At 42.2% G+C, this 19,764-nt stretch overlaps 1 protein-coding gene across 1 annotated transcript in view; it reads right to left on the bottom strand.

Annotated features, from left to right (window-relative positions):
- Positions 1-19,764, bottom strand: part of stk31 (serine/threonine kinase 31) — a 96,298-nt gene that overhangs the window by 50,643 nt on the left and 25,891 nt on the right. The window contains exons 6-9 of the mRNA XM_078228318.1: positions 16,588-16,967; positions 14,835-15,012; positions 8,457-8,581; positions 5,054-5,213 (exon numbers count right to left, since the gene is read on the bottom strand). Coding sequence (XP_078084444.1) covers positions 5,054-5,213; positions 8,457-8,581; positions 14,835-15,012; positions 16,588-16,967 — 843 coding nt within the window. The remainder of the gene's footprint in view (positions 1-5,053; positions 5,214-8,456; positions 8,582-14,834; positions 15,013-16,587; positions 16,968-19,764) is intronic.

Below are 19,764 nucleotides of genomic sequence, written 5' to 3'. Positions count from 1 at the left end.
GTTGGCAGACAGGAAGCAGAGTGTGGAAATAAACGGGTCCTTGACAGAGTGGCAGGCAGTGACTAGTGGGGTACTGCAGGGTTCAGTGCTGGGACCCCAGCTATTCACAATATATATTATTGATTTGGACAAAGGAATCAAATGCAATATTCCAAATGTGCAGATGGCACTAAGCAGGATGACGGTGTATGCTGTGAGGAGGATGCTCAGAGACTGCAGGGGGACTTGGACAGGCTGGCTGAGTGGACAAATACAATATGCAGAATGTAGTGTTACAGTCATTGCTAGGGTGTAGAGAAAGAGCAACTTAATGGAAGGTCGGTCCATTCAAAAGTCTGATGGCAGGAGGGAAGAGGTTGTTCTTGAGTCAGTTGGTACGTGACCTCAGACTTTTGTATCCTTTTCCCGAGGGAAAAAGGTGGAAGAGAGAATGTCTGGGGTGCGTGGGGTCCTTGATTGTGCTGGCTGCTTTCCCGAGGCAGCGGGAAGTGTAGACAGAGTGTGACTTTGATAGAGAGGAACCGCTTTCTCGGAAATGCTCCAACATCCAAAATCAGCAAAGAAAATCCGCATCAGTTCCCACTGCCCCCACCCCCCACTGCCCCCACCCCACAACCACCCCCCCTCCCCCACCACCCCCCACAATCCTTTGCTGCACAGCTACAATTCTATTGATCTCTCTGACAAACTCTGGCTACCCATTACCCATAAGGCGGCACGGTAGCACAGTGGTTAGCACTGCTGCTTCACAGCTCCAGGGACCTGGGTTCGATTCCCAGCTTGGGTCACTGTCTGTGTGGAGTTTGCACATTCTCCTCGTGTCTGCGTGGGTTTCCTCCGGGTGCTCCGGTTTCCTCCCACAGTCCAAAGATGTGTGGGTTAGGTTGATTAGCCACGCTAAAATTGCCCCTTAGTGTCCTGAGATGCGTAGGTTAGAGGGATTAGTGGGTAAAATATGTAGGGATATGGGGGTGGGGCCTGGGTGGGATTGTGGTCGGTGCAGACTCGATGGGCCGAATGGCCTCTTTCTGTACTGTAGGGTTTCTAAGATTCTAAGATAATGTGGATAAATGTGAGGTTATCCACTTTGATGGCAAAAAACAGGAAGGAAGGTTGTTATCAGAATGGTGGCAGTTTAGGAAAAGGAGAAGTGCAACGTGACCTGCATGTCATGGTGGAACAGTCACTGGAGATTGGCATGCAGATACAGCAGGTGGTGAGGAAAGGGAATGGCATGCTGGCCTTCATAGCAAGAGAATTTGACTATAGGAGTAACGATGTCTTGCTGCAGTTATACAGGGTGTTAGTGAGACCACACCTTGAGTATTGTGTGCAGTTTTGATCTCCTAGTCTGAGGAAAGACATTCTTGCTATTGAGGGAGTCCAGCGAAGTTTCACCAGACTGATTCCCGGAGTGGCAGGACTGACAGATGGAGAGACTGGATTGACTGGGCTTGTACTCACTGGAATTTAGAAGAATGAGAGGGGACCTCATTGAAACATAAAATACTGATGGGACTGGACAGGCTAGATGTAGGAAGAATGTTCCCGATATTGGGGGAAGTGCAGAACTAAGGGTCACAGTCTAAGAATAAAGGGGTAAGCCATTCAAGCTTGAGATGAGGAAGAACTTCTTCACTCAGTTGTAATTCTCTACCACAGAAAGCTGTTGGGGCCAGTTTGTTAGACATGTTCAAGAGGGAGCAGGAAACAAAGAGCATGATCAACCGTGGTCATATTAAATGGTGGTTCGAAGGGCCGAATCCTGCACCTATGTTTTTGTGTTACTCCACTTTCACCTGCCCTGCTGGCAAGATACGTACCTCCCACTGACAGTCTCTCCCTGACCAACATGCAGAGCATTCTGGGTTTTTAAACATTCTGCTGGAAAGAGCTCCAATACAATGGGCAGGACGTGGGGCCAGAATGTCTGATGTACACCGGCAAAGAAGTTAATCTACGCAGAGCTAATTGGAGGAAAACGTTCACAAAGAGGGCTGCAAAAACATTCCAAGGATATCCTGCTGGTCTCATTGAAGAATTAACATCCTTGAGACAGTGGAGAACCTGAACAGGATCACTCTTTATGGTGCCGCTCGCAAAGACACTGCTTCCTATGAACAGAACAGTCACATCAGCCAAAAGAAGCTTCAAGAGTCCAGAACTGCAAACACCTCTTCCACACCAATTTTAAATGTATCCAACATTCAATAGGTCTCCTAGTGATCAAAGTACTCAAACTGGATTGATTAATGGACTGAAAACACAGTGCACCTGAAACTTCACTCACTGCATTCTAGTTGATGCTACAGTTATCTTCTACAAAAGGACAAACACAAAAAAACTAAGTGAGACTACATAAACCTGTGGAGGAACTATCGGTGCAATTTTGCAAACCTAGTGTCAATATTCGCGATTTATTATCCTTCCTACATTGGCACACTGCCAATATTCCACAATAATGGCTAAACTTGCCAGGCTTGTTCACAATTCACAAAATATCTTCCAATCTCTTTGAAGGCATTGTTTTGGAATCCATTTTATGCAACAACAACTTTCATTTACATAGCACCTTTAATGTAGTAAAATGCCCCATCAGGTCAGGTGGTCAAATGCCAATAATGGGGAAAAGGAAGATGGGATGCATTAGAGGCTTGATTTGGAGACTCTCACAATTCTTGGAGGGTTGGGGAAATTTATACGAGGATGAGAAATGTAAATGAATATAAACGATAAATCAAGATTTGGTGGATCAGGAGCCAATGTAAACACAGAGGGACAGGCTACGATCCCTTTAAGTTGCACAGCTATGGCACAGGCCATGTACAAATTTTAGGAAGAATCATAAAGGCTGCACACTTAAAGGAATCACCTGCACTTGAGAAAATATTGCTGATGGGCGAATGGGATTCTGTTTAGATCGGCTCAAGCTTATGAGATAGAAGATGGGAGACTGGCAAGAAAGCATCGAGTAGTCGAATCTGGAGGTAACGAAGACGTGGATGAGGGTGCAGCGGCATATGGACTGAAGCAGGGGAGAAATAGACGATATTAAAGGCAATAAAGAAAATATGGTGCTTCAATTGTCACAGACAAAATGTGTGGCGTATGTGGAGAGGTGGGAAAACAGGAGGATTTGTCTTGAAGCAGAAACAATGCAGGGCAATGGTCAGAAGTGTCTGTTCCTGGAAGTAGTTTGCAATCACAAGTTTACATCAAGTTAGTAAATTATCCCCATGGTGACTTCTTGCTCTCCTTGTCCTCTTCCCATGCAACTTCATAATGATCTGCTGCACACAGATTACTTTTTGGATGGCAAAATTGTGCAGGATGGAAGAGACTTATGATTTGGATTTTTAGTTGCTCTCTACCCTCTGAGCAGCAAATCAACTGAATCATGGCTTTGCCAATCCCAAGATGTGCTTTGCAATAATTCAAGTCATAGCATGGTCCTCATTGTAATTGTGCGCTATGACTCAGAGGTGATCAGTAGCCATATTTTCAAATAACCATCTGTTGACTTTCTTGAGACCTTTGATAACTCATAGGTGCAGACTTCCGCACAATATGCAGATCATGGATGCTGTTTGGATAGAACACAGTGCCTGGAATATCAACTAAGTCATGAAATTGATAACCACTTGTGTTTTTACAGTAATGCAAGGGAACAGCCAGAGATGCTTCACAGGGGCATTGCAAATCACAATGTGACTCTGAGCTACGCATGTAAATGTTATGGCAGATTATCAATAGCTTGGTCAAAGAGGTAGATAGTGTCTTAAAAGAGAAAAGGGAAAGAAAAAGAAGGCAAAGTTTGGGAAGCAAACCTTAGAGTTTAGGGCTACGCCGTGAATATTAGGGATTAGGATTAAGTTAGGGATGCATCAACTACCAGAATTAGAGCAGCACAGTGAAGCTGGATATGAGGACAAAGATGAGGAGGGGTGAAACTGTAGAGGAATTGGAAAACGAGGGTGAGAATTTTAAAAATAGAGGTGTTGCTTCACTAGAAGCCAATATAGGGCAGCAAGCATAGGGGTAATAGGTGAATGGAACTTAGTGCGAGTTCGGACAGGATCAGAATCATTTTGGACGATCTCATGCTTACTGAGGTCCCATCATTCATGGGATGTGGGTATTGCTGACCGGGCCAGCATTTATTGCCAATCCCTAATTGCCCTTGAACTGTGTGGCTTTCTAGACCACTTCAAGCAGGAGTCAAGAGTCAACCACATTGCCGTGGATCTGAAGTCACATGTAGGCCAGACCAGGTTAGAACAGCAGATTTATTTCCCTAAAAAGGACATTAGTGAACGAGATGGGTTTTTACAACAAACAACAATAACATCATCATTAGATGCTTCGAGATCCTTCATTGAATTTAAATTTTTCCATCTGCCATGGTGGGATTCAAACACTGATCCCCAGCATATTACCCCGAGTCTCTGAATTATTAGTCAAGTGACAATACCACTACGACATTATTTAAAGGGGATACAGACGGGTCTATTGAGGAACAAAGGGATAGATGAAGATTTCAGCAGCAGAGGCAGTACTGGGGTCAGGCAATGTTATATTGGTGAAAGTAGGTGGTCATAGTGATGGCACTGTTGTGTCATGACACCAAAAGGTTGCCCACAGTCAGGTTCAGCAGCTGGGAAATGGAACTTATAGTGGGGATGGAAAGCTTTTGGGTCTTCAAAATATTTAGTTAGTGGAAATTTCTGCTTATTCAATATTGGGTTTGGACAATCAGTCTGACAATTATAAACAGTAGAGGGATTAAGAGAGCTGGCGAGAAGGTGAAGCTAATTTCCCTGACACTAAAGGACAACTTAGCATGGCCAATCCACTTAACCTGCACATCCTTGGAATTTGGGAGGAAACCCACGCAGACACAGGAGAATGTGCAGACTCCACACAGTCACCCGAGGTTGGAACTGAACCCGGGTTTCTGGCGCTGTGAGGCAGCAGTGCTAACCACTGTGCCACCTTATGTATGTTTGTAACTCAGTCACCAAAATAAACTAGCCCAGACATCAGTCCAACTCACCAATGACTTGCATGTTTGAAGTATTTCCTGAGCACAGTTGTATTCATTCCAAGTGTTTTCTAGATTCTTCATTGAGTGTGGTGTGCAGAGACATCCCTCAGTGATTACCTTCACTGCTTCAGATAAGTCATCTCCAAAATGATTCTCATTGAATTCGCTCCTAGGTGTTCAAACAATATAAAAATGCTTTTAAGAATTTGCAGAACTGATTTGGGCATTTTATGTGAGGCTTTGTTTTAAAGTGAAACAAAGTACATTTTATTTAACTTTTCATATTGATGGAAGTTCAATTAAAGAGTTGTATAAATTAAATGCAACAGGTAGTTACTGGAAATCTGTAAGAGTTTTCAGTTGTAAAAAAATCCTACAGAACTTTTCTTATTCCCTTACTATGTTCTACATTACTATCCAATACCTCATCCATGAAAATTACTTATCTGCGAGCATCAACAATGGTGACCAAGATCAAATAATAGATCTTCAATTTGGCTCAACTAGTTCCTGGAAAATTTCACTCAACTGTCAGAGTAGTTGAAACTCATTTCCATTGCTAAACAACTTGTATCAATATAGAGCCCTCAGCTTGGTAAAAGATCTCAAGGTACTGACAGCCCACTATCAAATAAAGTTTGATACCAAGTCACAGGAGAAGACATTAGGACATGACATGGAAAGCTTGGTCAAAGATATAGGTTTTAAGGAACAAAAGTAGAGAGATCGAGGGGAGGGGGGAATTCCAGAGCTTGGGGCCGAGGCAGCTCAAGACATAGCCATCAATGATGGAATAAATAAAATTAGAAGATGCAATAGAGCTCAAAGATCTCAGAGGATTATTTAGCTGGAGATTACTGAGAAAGGGAAGGGTGAAATCATGGAGGATTTAAAAATAAAAGTGTGAGAATTCTAAACATGTTAAAGATTAGGAAGGGCATGATCCCTATTTTCACAAATGTTAAGAATCCAGGCATATTATTTAACTGGAAAACATAAGGAAACACAGAATCTATTCAAAACAAGGTACATAAAAGACAATGGAGGTCAAGACCCAGCTGCTGCAGTGTTGCCCATCCTGCTCTCAGCAGAGTTAACAGCTGGTCCACCATCAGAGCTACGTAATCAAGTCAAATTTTGCACTTTACAACCAGATGTTCATGAATTTACAGTGGTGATGTTTGATTCCAAGCAATAAGAATCATTGAGTGATTACAGCATTGGTGGTCATCATTTGGTCTGTTCAGCCCATACTTTCTCTCTGCAAAAGCAATTCAGCCAATACCACTCCTTAGACTTTCCTCGTAATCCTGCAAGTTTTTTTTTGTCTTTAAGCAGTTATCCATTTCTTTTTGGAAAACCACAATTGAATCTCCCTCGGTAACCCTGTCAGGGAGTGCATTCCAGATTCTAACAACTTGTTGTGTTAAAAAATATATTTTCTCTCATGTCTCTTTTGACAGTTATCTTGAACCAGTCTCCTCTGGTTCTTGACTCCTCTGCCAAAGGGAACAGCTTCTCCCTTTCCCTATTATCATTTTGAGGAACTCTATCAAATTCCCTCGCAACCTTTTCTCCAAAGAGAGCAACCCCAGTTTCTCCAATCCATACTTGTAGTGGAAGCCCCTCAAATGTAAATTTTTTCTGTCCTTTCGAAAGCCATCATATCCTTCCAAAAGTATGATGCCCTGGATTGGACATAATACTCCAATCAATGCCAAATCTGTGTTTTGTAAAGGCTCACCATCATTTTCTGGCTTTTGTCATCCATGCCTTACAGATCTGGAGGATATCTGATTTTACTTTTCTTGTGGCGTCTAATTTTTCCCTGAAGAGAAATACTAGTCAGTGTTGTGACCCTAAAAGATCCGTCAGCACCAGCAAGACTCAAAAAAGGGACCTTGATGCACAGGACAGATGAAAAAGGGTGCCATCATAATGTAATTACTGTCACTTAACACTTGGGAATCTCACCCAACTTGACCTATCCAGATGAAAAAGCGAGAGGTTAAACAGCAAATAACCAACTGGCAACCCCACTGATTTTTATTTTGTTTATGCACGTAGATATTAGCTTTGCTCCAGTGGTAGCTAGAAAGTTGTGGGTTGAAGCCCCACTCCAGAGCCTCAAGTCCCTAATCTAGGCTGACACTTTAGATCAGTACTGCAACCGGTGTCTTTTAGATAAGATATTGGGCAGGATCTGCCAGTCCTGCCTGCCCCCGAGACTGGAAATTCTTGACCAAGGTCAACAGACCTTTCAAATGGTCCAAAGTTTACGTCCAGCCTGTGAAGATTCCCACGGTGGGAGAGACTGGAAAATTTACCTGATTAAATCCAGACTCCATTACCCCTTCAGTGTAAACTGTAAATAAATCTCAGGGTACTATTCAAAGAGAAGTAGTGTCCTGGTCAACATCTATTGTTCAACCACACCACTAAAATAGAATATCCAGCTACCTATTTCATTGGGGTTTGAGGGATGTTAAGTTAGAACAGTGTAAAGCTTTAGGTTTTACATTAAATGAAACTTATCAAGGCTTCAGAGAAGGTACTATATGGATTCTGTCCATTACAAGGATATAAAATTTGTCTCTCATTTCCCTACATTACAAGTTACAATACTGCAAAGGTACTTCATTAGCTTGAAAGTGCTCAAGGGCCTCCAGAGGTTTTGAAATGCTCTATGTAAATTTTATTCGTCTCTGAACCTTTGCAAACAATCTGATTATGTATTCCATGCAATGCATGACCAATAGTTCAACATGTGACATGCAGGGAGATTAACAGTAAAAATTTGAGGGAATTAGCATCTTGGGGGTCAATGATTTGGACTGGGGGCATTTTACAACTGGTGACAGATGTAATGGATCCAACTCAATGTGATACGATGCATTTTGATTAAAAAAAACAGCAGCAAGTGTAATCTGCTTGGGGCCATTATAGAACACAGATAAAGAGTACAGGTTCTCAGGATGTTAAAGGAAGCACCTCAGACTGATGTAGTCTTTAAAAAACTAATCTACTTTTAGGTCTTATCACAGGAGGTCCAGTACATAAACATCAATGATGTGCCATTTAAAATCTTAAGTCAGAGCATTGTATAAAGCTTTAGATTTCACACTAAATGAAGGTTTATTGAGTTGTCAGAGAAGGTAGTGTATGGATTCTGTCCAGCAGAAGGAAATAAAAAGACTGAGTTTATTCAGCATTTTGTTTTTATTTGAGATTTCTGGCATCCGCAGTATTTTCCTTTATTCAGTTATGAATGTTTGGCATTGCCAACTGATTGTACAAACACAATGGTCTCAACACATTAGTAATAAAAAATTTACTAACTAAATACAAAACTCCAGATGGAATAGCAAAAAAATTAATAAATACCTGCCAAGCAAGCAACGCAAACCCTTACCTGACCTGTCTAAGTTTTTCAACCTTGGTGGTCAAACATTTCAGCTTCATTTCAACAGCACATTTTAGTTCATCTGCTAATCTCAATTCTGCTTCTCGATGGCGTTTTAATTCTTCTTCCATTTTCTAGAAAAAGAAGGAGATAATGATGACTTTTCATTGCAACAACCGTGATACAATTCTTTTCAATTTTATGTAAACATTCATTTTGTAGTTCTTGTAGCTCTAAGCCACACAAACGGCAGCCAACAGCGTGTCAATGGTCCTGACTCAGCTACCATTTGATATTAAAGGTGGTCTCCCCCAGCTCCAGAAGAATATACCTGACAATAGTTTGACACCAACAATACCACAGCTGGAAATGAGGCTAGAACTGAAGACAAACGATCGTTATCCTCAGAATTAATGTTTTAAAATCAGGACATTGAAATTGTGTAGGAAGCCAAGTTCAAAAAACAAATGCTCTAGGTAGTAAGCCTTAAATTCATTTATTAAAAAAATCTGGGATTCATAGGTTGAGGTGCATGTTGGGAATTATAGTCTGGCCATGGGAATCGAGATGCAGAGGAGCCTCAGCTTTCGTAACCATCCAAGAGGAAGGAGGTTCTCTCAACCTGTATGCAATGGAAGTGCATGAGCAAACTGACCAGGGCTAACATGGTACAGGAAGCCATTCAAGCAGGGTGTGAGAATAGGAATGCAGTGATAGTGGGGAACACAGTTCTCTGCAGCCGAAAATGAATCCAAACGGCTGTGTTGCTTGCCCGGTGCCAGGGTTCGGGACATCTGCTCTGGGCTGGAGGGGAATTTGCAGTGGGAGGGGGAGGATCCAGTGGTCGTGGTTCATATAGGTACCAATGACAAAGGCAAAACCAAGGAAGGGATTCTGCTGAGCGAGTATAAACAGCTAGGGGCTAAATTAAAAAGCAGATCTTGATGGATTACTATCTGAGCCATGAGCAAATTGACCTGAGGCAAATAAGAGGAGAGAGTTAAATGTGTGGCTCAAAGATTGGGGTGGGAGAAATGGGTTGGAATTCAAGGGGCACTGACATAAGTACTGGGGAAAATGGGAGTGTTACTGTTGGGACAGTCTTCAACTGAATTGTGTTGGGATCCATGTTCTAATGAGTTGTATAACCAGGGCAGAAGAGATGGCTTTAAACTGAATACCGAGGGCGAGGCATCAGGTTTGGGAAGATGAGATAAATTAAGTAAAGATGAAAAATAATGCAAGGCAGCAGTCAGGGAAAATGATCAGAATGTGGCAGGAAGGGACAGAGCGTACAAACCAGAGTGTGCAGCAGCAGATTAGACAAGGAGCTACAAATAAAAAAGACAGAACTAAAGGCTCTGGTTGGAATTTTTCGGTAGCTCACACCTACATGTAACCCCGTTGGCAATGGCGGGACCAAAAGATCCCACCACCAGCCAACAACGGGCCACCTCTGCCATCGCAAAACATGGGGCAGATAATCTTACCCTCTGTATCTGAATGCATGTAGTATTTGTAACAAAAAAGATGAATTGAGAGTGCAAGTAGAAATCAACACACGTGATCTGATAGCCATTAGAAACAAGGTTTTGAGATAACAAAGACTGGGGTCTGAACATCCAAGGGACATTTGAGAAGGATAGGAAGCTAGGAAAAGGTGGAGGGATAGTTCTGTTAATTAAGGACGACATTGGTACAATACAGAGATTACCTTATATCTGGAGATCAGGTTGTAGAATCCATTTGTGTAGAGATGAGAAAATGAAGTCATCACGTGAGAGTTGTTTACATATGCTGCACAACACTAATGACATTGTAGGATGGAGCATACAGGAATAAATGGGGGCTTGTGACAAGGTATAGCAATAAGCCTCAGTGATTTCAAGCTAATATAGATTGGACAAATCAGATTGGCAAAGGTAGCCTAGATGATGAATTAATAGAGCATTTTCAGGGTGGCTTCTTTGAGCAGTACACTCTAAAGCCAACCAGGAGGCAGGTTATACTAGATCTGATCATGTGCAATGAGACAGGAATAATTAATGAGCTTATAGTGAAGGTACAACTTGGTAACAGTGATCTTAATATGGCTGAATTTAACACTCGGTTTGAAGGAGAGAGGGTGGGCCTAAGACTAGTGTTTTAAAAACTTAAATAGGAGCAATTAAGGGGGCATGAAGGCAGAGTTGCCTGAAGTGAACTGGAGAGTTAGGTCAATAGAGATACAGTGGCAGTCATTTAAAGAGATATTTCAGAATATTCAGAAAAAGATACATTCCAGTGAGAAAGAAATACTCTAAAGGGAAAGACACACCACCTATGGCAAAGGAAGTTAAAGATCTCCTTCTTCAGCAATTACTCAGTGACAAGTAGGATTGTCCACCTAAGAAGCTGTGTGTTACTAGTTACGTCTCCTCACATGGCTGATGAGATTGATCCTAGAGCCACATCTTCTACCACACTTGGCAGGTGTTTCCGGGTCCTTGGAACTCCAGATCACTGATATTCCTTTCTCCGGCCTTTTGCCATCGGGTGTCCTCGAAAAATTATGTCCCTTCAAACAGGAGGTTCCCCCAAGTCAGTCTCTTCTGACCAAGGGTCTCCCAGGCATTGACATCTATGTTGCATTTCTTGAGACAAGTTTTCAGGGCGTCTTTGAAGCACTTTCTCTGTCCTCTTGTTCAAGAGCCTTCCTTGAGCTGGGCGAAGAAGATTTGCTTTAGCAATTGGGACTCTGATGTCCTAAGCACATGGCCAGCCCAGCCGAGCTGGTTTCAGATGATCATGGCCTCAATTCTAGTACTCTTCACTCTTTCAAAAGGAGGCTGGTGTTACTGTGCCTGTCCTTGCAGCTGATGTGGAGAATCCATCTAAGATAGCATTGCTGGTACCTCTTTCCAGGGCCTTGAGGATGCATCTTTGCGTTTTCCAAGTTTCTCAGCCATATAGAAGAATTGGGAGGACAACTGCTTTGTACATGAGGATCTTGGTGTCAGCGTGAACGTCAGGGTCGTCAAAGACTTTTCGTCCTTAGACGTCTGACGGCAGCACTCAGATCGGATACAATGTTGGATCTCCCCATCAATGTCAGTCTTCAATGAGATGTGGCTCCCCAAATAAGGGAAATAGTCCTAGTTTGGGAGGATTACTCCACTGATCCTGATGGAGGGAGACATCGCACATTACCAACCCACTCCAGGGCAAAGGGCTCGAGTGTATAAGGCTACACTACATAGAAATATAAAAACAAATAGCTAGAGTTTCAACAGGTATTTAAAAAAGGAAAAGAGTAAAGTGAATGTTGGTTCTCTCGTGTGTGGGGGAATTCAAAATGGAAAATAAGGAAATGGTACACAAACTGAAGAGATATTTTGCAATTTGTCTTTACTGTAGAGGATACAATAACATCCCAGAAATAAGTGAATAGGGAGGTGAAAGGGTGGGAGAAACCCAAAACAATTACAATCACCGAGAAAAGAGAGTACTGAGAAAATTATTCAGACTAAAAGCTGACAAGTCACCAGGTCCCGATTGACTTCATCATAGGGCCTTAAAAGAAGTGGCTGCTGAGATAGTAGATGCGTTGCTTTTAATTTTCTAAAATTCCCTAGATTCTGGATGGTCCCATCAGATTGGAAAACGGCAAATGTGACTTCGCTCGTCAAAAAGGGAGAGAGACAGAAAACAGCAAAGTACAGACCAGGTAGCTTAACATCCGTCATAGGAAAACTTATTAAGGAGGTTATAATGAGGCATTTAGAAAATCTCAATGCAATCAAGCACAGTTAACATGATCTTGAGAAAGGGAAATCATGCTTGACTAATTTATTGGAAGTAATAAGCAATGTGGATTAAGGGGAACCTGTGGATGTACTGTTTCTGACAAAGGTACCACACCAAAGGTTATTATACAAAATCAGAACTTATGGCATAGGAGATAACATATTATCATGAACAGAAGACTGATTAGCTCGCAGGAAAGGGAGCGCAAACATAAAAATGAATCATTTCCAGACTGGTATGTGATGGAGTGCCACAGGGATCATTATTGGGACATCCACACCAACTGTCCAGGCATAATTAATCAGATTCTGGTTCCTCTGAAAGCAAACCAAAGATCAGCCATGCTCCAAAATTCCCCAACCTGTCTATCCCACGGCTACAAGCCAGCACAATATCCTCAGGGATGGCTGTTCAGCCTTTTGGGGGGACCGATTGCTGTCTTCTACAACAGCCTTTGAGCAATGATATCTGCAGCGATGAAGACAGCAGTCTACGCCTGCATGGAAACAAGGTGAGATTGCATAGCACCAGTCATGGATCTCATGACCTCCGCCTGAACTTCTACTGCAGTACTTGGGCGCTGGGTGGCTTCTGCCTGAGTTGCAATGGAACTTGAGACATCGGCCACTCAACACTATCACTTGAATCCATAAAAACTCTCAAGGAGCTGACCATCACTTTCACACAGGAAATGATGGTCTCCAAGTTCTGCATGAATGCTAATAATGAGTTGGAGCTCGATTCTAGATCAAGTGACATCTGTTCTTGCTCATGCCTTTCATTGTGAAGTTTTATTTGCTGGACAGGTGGCAACACTTTGATACCTAAAAATACAAATGCAGAAAGGGCTGCGTTTAGTGGAAAGCAAGGGTTCCACAGTCACACTTTCAGCAGCGTGCACTTCATGCTAGATAACTGGATATGGGTGAAGTGGAATCTGAGAATGTCTACAAGGCAGTAACACAGTTAGCCTGGGTGTTCCAAGCGACACCACATGCAGCAGCCTCAGACACTGTTGTGCAGTGTATGAGGCTGCTGCACAACATTCATCTGGAGCACCATCTCCTCCAATAAGTTCAGGAGATGCATATTTCCTGACAGTCTCTACTGTTCTCTTCTGCTGTAAGCCACTGTGCCCTGCGAGAGAAAAAAAAAGACCGTCAGTGAGTGTGTCGCATGTCTTTGGGTAATGACCCTGTCAAAATGGAATAGCTGGATGTATTTAAGAGTTAGGAGGGGTGAGGTTTGCAGCAGTGTTTAACATGTGATGGTGAAGTGGAGCACAAGAACATCATGCTATGGGCAAGATGTGGTGTGGTATATTTGAATATTGGGGAAGATTGCTAGATCAGTCGGTAGGAGATGGCATTTAATTATGCATTCGCCGACTTTGAGTACGAGAGAGGTCAGTGAATGCTTTGCAGCCCTGCAGCCAGGGCCTCAAGGTCAACTCCCTGAATTGACGTCCATGTTTACCTGTTTTCATTCTCTTCTAAATGAGAGTCTTCTTGGCTCCCGGCAGAAAAATTGTGCGTCTCCTCCTAGCCATCTTCTGGACAAAGAACCTTCAAGGCTGCATGAGAGAACTTGGGTGCCATCTCATTGGCCTTCTACTCCACCAATTTCCTCTCTCTCTTATGAAAAACACTTAAAAGACAGCCTCACCACCGGCTGCAGCCAGAAGATACCTTGTCCCCTTTCAGAAGTGCAGGCTGGCTTTAACTTGTGCTGACCAGGCATGCACCTGGGCCACCACACACAGCCAGTCAGTAGCAGGTTTAGTCCTAGGCTGTACGCCATAATAACAATGATAAGCAGGTAGTCTTAATCGGGTGCAAGAAATTTTGCAACTCCATCTCTGCATCCATAAACCAACCCTGTTGAATTTTTAGCTCAGAGAATAAGACAAGTAGAGGGAATTATGAAGTTGCAAGGACAGGCATAATCAAATCAGGATGGAATGATACTGAATGTGAAACATGTGAACTGTCATGTAAAAGGTATAAAGAGCAACTGTTGGAACAGATACTTCAGAATTTGATTAAGGTCTGATCAACCTATACAGCGAGATTGGAACTGTAATACATTTGATTTCTCCAGCTGAGTACGCTGTTAAGTGTACACTTAATAACTGAATGCTTAAATCATTAACAGCTGGCATTCAATGTCATAAACCCCATTGGGTATGAGTAAATTATAACCATACACATATTTATTCCTCAACACTAGCAAAGAGCCTCTCTTGCCTTTTCTCAATTCCCTCGCTATTAGGAACATTAACCTGTCTTTTCTTAGATGTTGGACTACATCCTGTAGTGCTTTGTAGATTTTGGTTTTTACATTCCTGCATCAAGTCTTTTCCTTTTCATGGGAAACATGTCAGGCCAGTTCATTGTTACACATCCTTAAAATTATACAACAACAGATAACACTAGGGCCAAAGCATTAGTATTTTGTTTTTAAGTTGCAGCAGCTACCTGAAAGCTGAACCTCATCATTTTTAGAACTAATGGAAACTTCTTTAAAAATACTGAAGTGAAAACTTTTACAACAAATTTAAGAAAGTCTCAAAGTGATCACATCTGTTTAACAACAGCTTACCTTCAATTCATGTTGCTGCTGTTTTAGTTGCCCTTCCAGTAAATGGCGATTTTGGAGATATTTACTATTTTTTGTTCTCAATTTCTCATTTTGATCTTCCAGTAATCTTTGATCATGCTGCATCTTGACCATGTAGAGTTTCTGCCCTGAACGGCTCTGAATTGATGTTTTTCTCTCCCTCAAAAGAGGGATTTAAAATAATTACGGAAATAGTTTTACATTTCTCTGCATTATCCATTAAAATTCTCAAATTTGTTGCAACTTGTTCAAACACACTATAAAAACAAGCATTCTTAAACCAATTTTTGCACATATTCAACAAAAAAAAAAGATATTTGCCCAACTTCTTTGGAAGCAAAAAAGGTGGCAATTAAATGCTAAAATCTGCTGTAATCTTTTGATGCAGGGAGGATCTCAAAGAAGTTGACAAGGCCCGGAACTCTGTCCACTCCAAGCAATGGATTCTGCATTAAGTTTCCCAAATCCACAACCTCTAGGGAATCAGGTGCATGGGAACAAGTCCAGCACCTGCAAGTTCCCCTCCAAGTTACACACCATTCTAACTTAGAAATATACTGCCATTCCTCATCATTGCTGGGTCAAAATCACTGTTGCAAAATCCTGGAACTCTCTACTTAATACCACTGTGGGTGCTGCTACACTACACCAGCTGCAGTAGTTTCAGGAGGTAGCTCAACACATTAAGGGCAAATAATGCTGAACTTGCCAGTGATGCTCACATCACATAAATGAATCAAAAAAATCTGGTGGAACTATATGTTAGTAACTTGTGGGATAGGGAGTTTTAAATTCCTTTATTTTTGTTACTCCCACTTCTAACTATTAGATTGTTATTTAAGCATCTCTAACTAGTCATGAGCCTTTCAACTAATATTAGCAAGGCCATTAAAGACCAGACAACCATAATTTTTCTGTCATAGGTACTGACCCAGCACAAGTTGTCATTTAGAAATTCTGTAACATTAAAGTATATGGCACAATTTAATCTGCACCATTTAATAACTTCAGTGCCGATTACTGGCCATAACAGGAGAAGATGGTCATTTGGCCCCACAAGGCTGCTCTGCCATTCAATAAGATCATGGGTAATCTGATGGTGACCGTAACTAACCTTTTCTGTCTTGACTCCCTGGTCAATCTAAATTTTATCTAACTCAGCCTTGAATAAATCAAGTGACCCATCTCCACTGCTGAGGAAGAGAATTCCAAAGTCTAAAAACCCTCAAACATTTCTCCTCATTTCCATTAATGAAGACCCCTTATTTCTAAGCTGTGCCCCCTTGTTCTCAACTCCCCCACAAGGGGTAACACACTCCCAGCATCCACCCTATCAAGTCCCCCTAGTTTCAATAAAGTCACCTCTCAATCTTCTAAACTTCAATGAGTATAGGCCGAACCTGTTCAACCTTTCCTCAAAAGCCCCTTCAGTCAAGTGAACCTTCGTTGAACCAGATTCCTGTAGTCTCTCTCCATTCAAATAATATTCTGCTTTCCTATTCTTCCCGCCAAGTGTACCACCTCACATTTTCCCACATTATACTCCATCTGCCAAATCTTTGCCAACTAACATATCTGATTTATACCCCTTTGCATCCTCTTCAAAACTTGCTTGCCTGCCTACATGTCATCAGCAAACTTAAGCTCCCATACATTCAGACCCTTTATCCAAGTCATTAATAAGGAGCATAAACAGTTGAGTAAAACAGCACTGTACAAAGAATCTTGTACTTACAAGGCGCATATAAGGGAATTTTCCCGATCCAGCTTTAGATCCCCATGTTCTACAGTGTCTACTCGGCTCTGTGTGTTGTTTCCCAGCTGATCATTTGTTGAATCCAGCATACTCTTCACACTCTGTGAACCACTATTGAGTTTCTGAAACCCCTCTGCATTCCTACCAGAAATCAGTGGGGCAGAATTACACTTTATTCCTTCATAGTTGTGGGGAGAAGCTGCCTTGCACTTTTCAGCAAACCCCTTTTCAGTAACTTCTTGAGCAACATCCAGAGCATCACTTTGTGCATCAACCAGAAGGGCTCCATCCTGAGCTGTATCTCGATGACTGACCCGGATTATTTTGTCATTTATCAAACTGGCCAGAAAGCTTCTTCCCTGAAGAAAGAAAAAGCCATGGATTAAAACAATTAAAACGGAATAGCTACCCATTGCTCGATGTCCAATAAATAAATCAACTCGTGCACAAGGTTTCATCAGACAGTGGCTCGGAAGATAGAATCCCTATTGTGCAGGAGGCGGCCATTCAGCCCATCAAGTCTGCACTGACCACAATCCCACCCAGGCCCTATCCCTTTAACACCACATATTTACCCTGCTAATCCCCCCCCCCCCGACATGAAGGGGAAATTTAGCACGGCCAATCCCCCTAACCCACATCTCTTTGGTCTGTGGGAGGAAACCCACGCAGACATGGAGAGAATGTACAAACTCCACATAGACAGACAGTTCCAAGCTGGGAACTGAACCTGGGTCCCTGGCACTGTGAAGCAGCAGTGCTTACCACTGCGCCACCGTGCGGGATAAGTAAAGTTTAGAGAAAAAATAAAAAAATAAAATCTATTTCTGCAGCAGATATACAAGAGTTTCCCCTCATGCCTCGCAACCCGATGCAAAGGGTTTTCACACTACCCCAATGGGCCCAGTCCTTTTGGACATTAAAGGCAGTCTGTCATTTCTACTTTGAAGTAATCTATATCCTTCATTTATTCAACCCTGCAGCACCACTGAACCAAATCTGTCAGTGATATCATAGCTTCTCTCCAGCAAGAACACCACAACTCCCATTTTATTTCAAAGTCTTCTACCTTAAATAAAAATAATTTCTAGGCACCAATTATTTCCTAGACATTGATTTAGTGATTTTAATTTGCCCTTCTTTCCCTGTATTGTGCACATTTATCAGCATCTGAATTTAAAGTTTTAAAGTTTATTTATTAGTGTCATAAGTAGGCTTACACTAACACTGCAATGAAGTTACTGCGAAAATGCCCTAGTCGCCACACTCCGGCGTCTGTTTGGGTACACCAAGGGAGTAGTTAGCACGGCCAATGCACCTAACCAGCATGTCTTTTGGAATGTGGGAGGAATCCAGAGCACCTGAAGGAACCCCACGCAGACACAGGGAGAACGTGCAGACTCCGCACAGACACTAACCCAAGCCGGGAATTGAACCCGGGTTCCTGGCCCTGTGAGGCAGCAGTGCTAACCACTGTGCCACCATGTCACCCTTGATAATCTCACTTTGTACCTCACATCCAGGTTCACCATCACGTCGACTTCCATTGTTTTATTTTTCTCTGTCTGTTGGTCCCTCCCCTCCAGTTTCAATCCTCTCACAACTATATTATTTATGCTCTCCAAATTGGTACTTTTGAATTCAGATAAAGACCACCCCATCTCATCTATATATCTTTTCTCCCCCCCACCTCTAAAATTTCTCCCAATGTTCTTGACTGAATCTGAAAATCTCCCTTCCACATCACTTCAATCAGTAATTGATTTGCTTAACTTGCTCGGCACAAATGATAACAGGAATAATTGTTAAGATAACTATTCTCCAGATCTTGCTCTTTAATCTAGAATCTACCTTTCCAGCTCTCTGCAAGAACTCCATCCACCCTCACCAACACACAAACCATGATTTGTGGCTGGCTAACCTTCTTTTCAGTGCAGAAGAAGTGACATCCAGTGGTCAAACATTAATACTGTTCACTATATTTCTTTTATAGTTGAAAAGCATTTATTTTCTTAATGTGGGGTTTGCTTTGTTCTTAAATTTGTAAATCTCACACAGATTTGCTGCAGACCATCTGAGCCAACTTGAAGCAGTGTCTCGCTGGCAGAGCGCAAACAATAAAATTAAAGCAATACAAAGTTAGAAGTTTTATTTACTATTTAAACTTGCTATAATTCAGTTGAAGTTTATTGTCACAGGTAGGCTTATGTTAACACCGCAATGACGTTATCGTGAAAATCCCCTAGTTGTCACACTCCAGCACCTGTTTGGGTACACAGAGAATTTAGCATGGCCAATGCACCTAACCAGCACGTCTTTCGGACTGTGGGAGGAAACTGGAACACCCAGAGGAAACCCACACAGACATGGGATGGGGAAAATGCAAACTCAGTACAGACAGTGGCCCAAGCCTGGAATCGAACCCAAGTCTCTGGTGCTGTGAGGCAGTGCTAACCATTATGCCATCGTGCCACCATTCCTCTCATGTTTTTCCATTTCCTAACTTCACACATAAAACACTTCATGTATCACCCATTGTCCTTTGCCAAAAACTGCTTTCAAGCAGCATCATAAGATGGAGGCAGAAGGCAACTTCCAGAAAGATCTTGACAACGAGCTCATTGCTTGTGCTGAAATCAGGCTGATGAGAGGAATTGAGAGAGAATGTCATGGTGAAAACAGACTTCCTATAAAGTTCTACAAAAATAGGTAGGTTCCAACCAATTAATGGTAATAATTGAAGCTCATATTCATTATTTTGCCCACGACACTTTCCACAATCTTGAGATAAGTTCGATGTGTTTACTCAGTTGTAAAGTCTGTGCTGATCAGAAGATAGGAGCAGGAGGCCATTTAACCCACCTGTTCCATCATTCAATAGCATCATGACTGATCTGGCTGTGGTCAAGCTCCTTTCTTGTCGCCCCCCCCCCCCTTTGCTGAACAAAAATCTGTCTAACTCTGCCTTGAATAAATTCAAAGACCCATCCTCCAATACTTTGAGGAAGAGAATTCCACACACCCACAATCCTTTTGGCAGGAAAAAAAAACTGAACATGCAAGGAGACAAAGTACCAAGTACTTCAGATGTGATCTCACTATGGCCCTGTACAGATGTAATAAAACTTGGCTGCTTTTATATTCTATTCCTCTTGC

Source organism: Mustelus asterias, chromosome 2 (assembly GCF_964213995.1).
Source record: "Mustelus asterias chromosome 2, sMusAst1.hap1.1, whole genome shotgun sequence".
Taxonomy (NCBI): domain Eukaryota; kingdom Metazoa; phylum Chordata; class Chondrichthyes; order Carcharhiniformes; family Triakidae; genus Mustelus; species Mustelus asterias.
This window is presented reverse-complemented; position numbering and strand designations above follow the sequence as displayed.